General features: G+C 35.1%; 1 protein-coding gene across 1 annotated transcript; it reads right to left on the bottom strand.

Annotated features, from left to right (window-relative positions):
• Nucleotides 1-978: 978 nt before the first annotated feature.
• Nucleotides 979-6,551, bottom strand: LOC138305759 (salivary glue protein Sgs-3-like). The gene is made up of 2 exons (XM_069246032.1): nt 6,521-6,551; nt 979-1,811 (listed from the first exon to the last, which is right to left on the bottom strand). The coding sequence occupies exons 1-2, from the start codon at nt 6,549-6,551 to the stop codon at nt 979-981; spliced, it is 864 nt and encodes a 287-aa protein (XP_069102133.1).
• Nucleotides 6,552-8,754: the final 2,203 nt, after the last annotated feature.

Here is an 8,754-nt window from a genome sequence, read left to right as displayed (position 1 = left end):
ACTTCTCATATAATAGATATGTTTCACTTAAAAACAATTCTTTGTAAACAATTAAAAAACGACATCATAAGTTTTACCATCATTTTCCCGCTATGATAATATGGACGATCGTGCTATACAGAAACAGATATAAATAAAAACAAACAAATAATAAATAAATAAACCGGTATTTGTCTCCTCGTTATTTACTTACACATAGAAAAATCCTCCTTTTCACATTGTTTCGTCACTAGAGGATCTACCCAGAATTCCTCTTCCGTCATAGACCGGAAGGGAGGCATACATGTGCATATTCCGGAAATGCATTTTGCGGGGTATTCACATCCCATAGTACCACACGCCTCGCCGACGAAACTCGTCGTGGCGAGTCGGCATCTTCCGTCGGCTGTCGGAACGAAAGCATCATAGCAACGACATGTGTCCATGCAGCCGGAAAATGGCGATAGGCACCGAGTTTCTTTTGGACTACAGGATTCTCCTACTCTGGAAGCTGAATTGCAAAATACCATATAATAGTCGATGTTTGATATGATTCTATGCTCACTTGTTTAATGAAAACTAACTAAAAACATTTTTTTTTCTAAATTTCTGAACACGATTTGTTTTCTGATTTGTATTGTAATGTCTTGCTTTTAATCATAAATGTTCAAAGTTTATATTTAAATTTCCAATGTCCGTGGTACACTGTACAATATATTCTTGATTTACTGTATATATGTACATCTTATCCATTTAAAAAATACACAGACACTAATATGTCTTTTCCTTTACAAAATTATTGTAATATCTCATCGGCCAATCAAAAAATATCCTTAAAAAGTGACTTAAACTTAAGTGTTTGTATTTAAGATCAATTAGATATAAAGCATAGACAATTTCCTGTATCATTTCATCACCCAATCAAAATTCTTTTTATATCAAGCCACTTAAGTGTTTTGTATTTAAGATCAATTAGATATAAAGCATAGACGATTTTTGCTATAAACTAAATACAAATCCTCTATGGGTTAGATCGTCACCTTTAATGCACGATAAGGAATCCAAAGACATTATGAAGCCTACGTCACAGAGACAGGTAAACCCTTTACAGGCATTTGGTCGACACATGGAGTGGGGTGGACACTGGATGTGGCTGGTACACGAGGCATGGACGGGAACAAATGGAGACTTTGTAGTTGTCGTTGGTGTAGTTGTAGTCGTCGGGGTGGTTGTAGTTGTTGGGGTGGTGGTAGTCGTTGGGGTGGTTGTAGTTGTTGTAGTCGTCGGAGTTGTAGGAGTGGTTGTAGTCGTCGGAGTTGTTGTGGTTGTTGGAGTGGTTGTAGTCGTCGGAGTTGTTGGAGTGGTTGTAGTTGTCGGAGTTGTAGTTGTTGGAGTAGTTGTAGTCGTCGGAGTGGTTGTAGTTGTTGGAGTGGTTGTAGTCGTAGTTGTTGGAGTGGTAGTAGTTGTTGGAGTGGTAGTAGTTGTAGGGGTTGTCGTAGTTGTTGGAGTGGTTGTAGTTGTTGGAGTGGTTGTAGTTGTTGGAGTGGTTGTAGTCGTAGGGGTTGTCGTAGTTGTTGGAGTGGTTGTAGTTGTTGGAGTGGTTGTAGTTGTCGAAGTTGTAGTTGTTGGAGTGGTTGTAGTTGTCGGAGTGGTTGTAGTTGTTTGAGTGGTTGTAGTCGTTGGAGTCGTTGTTGTCGTTTGAGTCGTTGTAGTCGTTGGAGTTGTTGTAGTCGTTGGAGTGGTTGTAGTCGTCGGCGTTGTTGTAGTCGTTGGAGTGGTTGTAGTCGTTGGAGTTGTTGTAATCGTTGGAGTGGTTGTAGTCGTCGGCGTTGCTGTAAGAAACAAATCAAACATAATTTGGCACATTTTTTAGGTTAAAGCTGGCAGTAACTCATTCTAATTTTTAGGAAACCCGCTGTTAGGTTCTGGTTATAAGGTCTTCATTCTTCTAATGACAAATCAGAGCAAAAGAACATTTCATGTTTTACTTTATATACTCTATTTGGAGCTCATGTAATGTTTCTGTGTAGGTATCCCTTGATTTTGCATTGCGTCTTTTGTTGTTTTTGTTTTGGTAAAATATCTTTTCACGTTTATAGTAAACACTGTTTCATTAATTATATCTAGAGTTATTATAGGATATTGCTGTTGGAGCGATAACAAACGAAACTTTTGTTTTTATATTGCTGATATAGAAATTTATATCTAATTTTCAATTATTCTGAAGCTTTCATTGTGTTATTATCGCAATTTAAAATGGATTCATTATGGTGTGCATTCCTGAATATCCCGTAGGAGGTTTATGTATGAATCGTAGACAATGATAATCATGAATAATTATATGTGATCAAATTAAGTAGAGATCTAAACTCTCCACATCTGGTTATCGACTTCGACAACATCTTGAGACAATTGCATGTTACTTCCCGTAGGTAAGTTATTCGAGCTTTAGTGCTTCAAGCATTCTTCGTAATCCAAAACATTACACATCCTTAGTTGACATTGAATCTTTAGCAGATGCAAGCCATATTAAACTATGTTCATAGGAATCGTATTAAAATGAGTTTTTTTACTTTGCTTTCCTTTTGATAGATTGATATTTTGGAAAGGGTAACTTTGAATCAATAATTAATAGGCCATATAGTTTGCATAGAAATATGTCCATTTGAAACATGTCCATTCTGTCACAAAGTTTATTTGTAAAAGTTAAGCTAATTTCGTGTAACAAAAACGATATCAGTAAGAATAGAATGTATTTAAAACCATACATTGATTTACGGGGCAAAAAAAATTTACGGGGCAAAACAAAATCCTAACCGTGAAGAAAATAGAATGAGACAGTCAACCTCCTTATTAAGCCATACACAAAATACTAACACGGATATACATTTAACAACAGAAAATAAAAGAAGACAAAAAAATGAAACAAGAATTTTAATAAAGTAAGAAAACTCCTCAAATCGGCCGAGAACATCTTTGAAACATGTATCTAGTTCTTTTTCCTGCTGTTTGTTTTTGTTTTCAAAGCAGTTTTACAGTTGCGTCTTAAAAAATCTCGCACCTTGCTAAATTTCTTACGTAGTCCACCATGCAAAATTTTGTAATGATATAAGCGGTTTTCCCCTATGACCTTTGACACGGTGTTTTAAGGCCGCTTAAGAAATTGCGTGTTTATTATTTGAAGACCCTACCCCACCCCGAAATGTTCTGTCTTTTGACACCTTTCAAAGAAAGGTTTATGTGGGCTGCTTTATTATATATTTTGTCTTCTTTTATTTTCTATCGTTAATTATCATGTGTTTTGTGTTTGTCTTGATTAAGAAGTTGACGGACTTTAAAATCCGACATAAAAAATGCATTTGGTTGTATTAACTATTTAGGATCCCGTTTACATCAATTAACTTTTTGACATTGTTCTTTGTCCTAGCATATTTTACATACTCAGTGTCAGGTCTCTAGGCCTCGAAGTATTTAGTTGGGATTTGTTTATTGTCATTTGAGGACATTCACCCATATGTGCAATATGTTGCGGTCTGTATATTTTTAGAGCCTGTGGTATGGTTATATCGTGTTCCATTAATTCAGAAATTGTTGAACATTCGCATTTTTATAGTGCTATCTCACTAATGCATGCCGAATAACGCTGGAGGAATGTGGCGGAAGTGGTGGGGGTAGTTTGGGGTGACCTTTACATTCATGTAAACACATATTTGTGGCATTAGTACTTCTTTTCCTTACATCTGTTCTTCGTCTAAATAGGAACTTTACATGTGTGTTGAAAACATGAGAAATTGAAAACAGATTCAGCTTGTTAGGAACATAAAACTAACTTTATTTTACATACAAAATACAAAATAAGGTACAAAATACAAATGGTGATAAGAAGATATATAAATGGTTTTACATGATTGTTCTATACTACATCTCTTTCAGAGAAATACAAATTGCAAATAAATAAGATAAAAATACCTCATACATTAACACCTAGTGATTTTTGCGAACGTCTTTGTACACCTAATCACATGATTGCCACATGACTTCAAAGTTACAGTTGTTTGGGTATAGATTAAGATGTTCACATGAACATGTGATACCACACATTTTTATGTATCTTTAATTTCTGACAACTTCTTGATGACTCATCGTAACAATCAACCGAACACGCAAAGTAGAGAGATAATACTGTCGCAAAACTTATCTGGTTACTTAGGTATCGAACAGTTTTTGAATAAAGTTTATTCTTTCTTAAATATATTAATATCAATGGTCACTACGTATTGATAATAAATGGTTAAAATCATGATGATGATGATGATGATGATGATGATAATGATGGTGGTGGTGGTGGTGGTGGTGGTGTTTGGGAGGTGATGATGGTGGTGGTGATGATGATGATGGTGGTGGTGATGATGATGATGTGATGGTGATGATAATAATGCTGATGATGATGATAGAGACGATGATGATGATGATGATGATGGAGACGATGATGATGATGATGATGATGATGATGATGATGATGATGATGATGGATATGATGATGATAATGATGATGATGATAATGATGATGATGATAATGATGATGATGATGATGATGATGATGATGATGATGATGATGATGGATGATGATGATGATGATGATGATGATGATGATGATGCTGACATGTACCATCACCACGAACGAATTGAGACAATTTATTGCTTATAGCACATTAATCTACCAATCTCATCAAACGTTCTCATTAAACCAATTATGGATTTTACTTATTATCAACACTTTTGAATTAAATATAAATTTGTTCGCAAACGACATCAACACTTTTCTGGAAGACTGTATAGCTGATTATTGAAGTAAGAAAATTCAATATTAGCTGTGTTAACATTTCATGTTTCGAGTTTTATAATTTCGAAAATAAACTTTCTCGAGTTTTATAAACATGATAATCAATTGTCACCTGTTTGAGAATATATCTATTTACAGATATAAATCATTTCGCGTCTATGAAGAATCCCCTTTCGTTATTTGTCTATGATTCAATAAACCCAAACTATATTGAGATAAATTCTTATAATCTTATTTGAACAAGTTGACATTTTTTTCTAGCATTTATTATTTTTTTTACAATAAAACAAACTCATATGTAGTGCATTGAGATCTTAGTCCATATTTGAATTATGCCGCTTTTGAAATTTACCACTAAAACGTTATGTATGGATTTACATAACTGAGTGTATGACGTAATAATACACGACGTGCAATGGTTTTCAGTCCATGCAAACAAACCCTCAAACTTTAAACCATTAGAAATGAGTGTAACACATGAAACCAAATTACATAAAGCTCAACATTCCATTGGCTCACATATTCACCCTATAATTTTACATTTAGTATACAAAGACCATTACAGATATATACAAGTCTTGGTAGACTTAACGGTTCCGATACATAGCGACATGTATTTATTATTATATCAGGTACATTTTTGTAAAGCATCAATACACTAACTGTGAGCTTGGTGATGTAGGAATATTGTACAAAAAATCTAATGGTAAATCCTCGGATAGACAATGATGACCGATAGTTGTTTACGCAAAAAACGTATACACATAGTCTTTCTAGTGTTTAAAATGTAAATCTTCATTGAATCAACGAGACCCCTCCCACCCCCCACCCCCCCAAAAAAATCCATTCATTTATTTTCACGTATTTTTTACACTCTTCTTAGTACGTGACTTGAGCCCTCTTCAATCTTAAATCATACATTGCGTCAAGAAGCAACAGTTCTTCTGAATCAGTATAATTTTCAATGTTCGTACCCTGTGTTCTCGTATCAAATATAACTCATATATTATCTTCCTCACACATGCATTTCTTGATATATTTTATTTTCCAGCTTTCCACAGTCCAGCAAGTCCATAAAGGTCACCAAATTAATAAATAAAAATGATCATGTTAGCCAAATTATCCATTCTGTATTTGCATATTGCAGAGTTATCTGCAAATGGGGTAGGTATTGATTGTGATATCATTTGTTTGCGAGCATAACTTCACACTTTTCAGTGAAACAGACGTGAATTTCTCACACAAACTAATGACAATTATAACCTACTCCCAAGGGAGGTTACTCTGTAATATTGAATAAACGGCTCAGATAATTATCAATTTGACCATTTGGCATTATCAAGCACGTAATAAGTAAAACAGGTTTCACTACATTCATTTCTCAAGTACGCATAATTCAATTTTCCGTTGATTTATTTCACCCTTGGTTTACGTTGCTTTTCGTGAGTACTTCTCCAGATTTACTTCCCTTTTCACATAATATCTAGGAACTTTTCCCGGAGTATTGTATTCCTGCACAGAGATTAATGCGTGATAGACACTCCCCCCAACCTCCGGCTTTGCATATTACAAAATTCGCTCCCTGGCGGATAGGTATCGGTTATTACGTCATGATTTTGTGAGCGCAATTCACGTCGTTTTCTCCGAAAAAAAATGACGTTACGCTTGCAAACACATGACATCACAATCAAAACCTACTTGCAAGGGCGGATAACTCTGTTTGATGCATTCAATCCTTGATAACCTTTCCTCACAATCATCCACTGAAATATGTTATTCATGCATTTATTCCTTTATTATCTTTCTTTCGTCACATTCATCACGCGGGCTGCGTCTCCACCTGTGTCCTCTCTTCCTGATCCTTGTCAATCTCCTCGTACATGACCTCGTCGCCGTTCAGTGACAGCACTGATCCGTAGTAGGGACTAAACGAGGAAAAGGACGAGCCCCACGTGCTGTAGTCGTTCGTATAGATTGGCGTGGTCAGGCTTGGACGTGGAATTTTAAAATTATTCAATGATTCATTATCGGTTTTCACTGGAATGTCCACGGTCTTCTGGGGCTGGGGTTGAGTTTCTACGTCTTTTGAAGCTCTGAAAAAAAACCATATGAAACTAAATTAGAACATTCCATGCATTTGTTTTTACATCATATTTGAAATCCCAAATAAGCAAAATCATTCAAATGAAAGGAATAGTCTTTTTTTAATCGATTATTATAGACAATTGTCATCATTAATGGTAACAGATGGTGTCAAAGAGAGGATTTTGTATATTTACATTATTTCTGACATAAATGAAACTGGACTGTTTGAAAGGGAAAAGTCGGTCTAAGAGTACATTAAAATTTTCATATATATCAGAAACAAACCAGTTCTAATGGAAATTAGATTAGTTAGTTTTACTGTGATATGCCAGAAAAGCCCACTGTAGTGAAAGTCTGTCCGCCATTATACATTGTGGTTGGACGTCTTGTATGCCGAACCCTGGCCCTTGCTAGTGTAGCAAAGAATTTTTTGTCTAGAACTACTTAAATCGCTCTTATAGTAGTGTGTTTACGTAATCATAGGTGCATGTTAATATTTTTGGCTAAAGATAATTTCACCAACTCCTCAGTGATTATGTATTACATTTGATAAATGTACGTGACATTGGCTCGGGGTATGGGTACAGCGTACATATTGTACCTGCTTAATCGTATTGATCAACGGTTTGGAAATTCAACGGTATAAATCAAAACACTTTACAATGTCGTTGAATTTCCAAATATTTCTTGTTAAATGTTTCATAAGGAATATAGAACAATACATGTCATATTTTGCTTTGTGATTATTTAACAGAATTAGCCTCAATGAATTGTCCCTTTTATAAAATCTGATTCAATGCTTTAGAAACAAGCTGTAACGTTGTCTTACAATTACAAAAAAAGAGGCCCAATCTGTAAAAAGTATTTACGAATTAGAATAAACTTTAAAGTTGAACCTTCGTATGTGAATTTTTATTTTCTGTTTTTTTTTCATTTTGATAGTTAGTGTATTATGTTACCAAACCTTTTGATTAAAATTCCAATTTGCTTTGCAACGTTAAAAAACAAAACAAAATTAGAGGTCAGTCAGTGTCAGTGATTTTATAAATTTCACTTTTTAATATATGAAGATCATTTGGTTCCATGAAACCTGTGAATGCAGAAGATCTTTGACCCATTTTGGCCCCGCCACTCTGGTCCCTAGAGTCGGCCAGGACCAATATGGATATGATGTTGAAATATTTTCTCAGGCTAATAATTCTAACCCAGTTTGACTAATTCCCGATGAAAACAAAGCAAATAATGTTCATACATTTGTTTTTCCTCCATAAACTATAGTAAATTTGACCCCCTCCCCAGAGGAAAATCTGAGATCCTAGGGCCATGAAATTCACATTTTTTGTAAAGGGACTTAATTAAGACCTTCCAATCTATGAAGAGTATCTGGTTCCATCAAATCTGTGAATTCGAAAGAAGAGTTTTGAAGTTTTAGCTTATTTTAGCTTTTGGCCTCGCCTCTAAGGCCCCAATATAGATATGACGATAAAATGCTATCTCAGGCTAAAAATTCTAACTCATTTTGACTAATTTCCTTTGAAAAATAAGCAAATAACATTCATAAATGTGTTTTTCCTACATTATCTATAGTAAACTTGACCCCCTCCCCATGGGGACACATGAGACCCCAGGGGCATATAATTCACAATTTTAGTAGGACCTTAAGACCTTTCCATCTATGAAGAGTATTTGACTCTACCAGTTCCAGAATTTCAGAAGAAGATTTTTGAAGTTTTAGCCTATTTGACCCCTTTTGGCCCTGCCCCTAAGGCCCCTTGGGGTCAGTCAAGAAAATGTGTTAATATGATTCAATGCCCATCTCATAGGGATGATTCTGACAACATTTGACT

Source organism: Argopecten irradians, chromosome 13, assembly GCF_041381155.1.
Source record: "Argopecten irradians isolate NY chromosome 13, Ai_NY, whole genome shotgun sequence".
NCBI classification, from domain to species: Eukaryota; Metazoa; Mollusca; class Bivalvia; order Pectinida; family Pectinidae; genus Argopecten; species Argopecten irradians.
Note: the sequence above shows the minus strand (reverse complement) of the source record. Positions and strands in the feature narration are given on the sequence as shown.

Bases quoted from the DNA above. Each gene is read 5' to 3' on its own strand.
- LOC138305759 (XM_069246032.1), bottom strand. From the start codon at position 6,551: ATGCATCAAACAGAGTTATCCGCCCTTGCAA. The intron at 1,812-6,520 runs GTAGGTTTTGAT...TGTTTCTTACAG, and splicing joins AGAGTTATCCGCCCTTGCAA to CAACGCCGACGACTACAACC.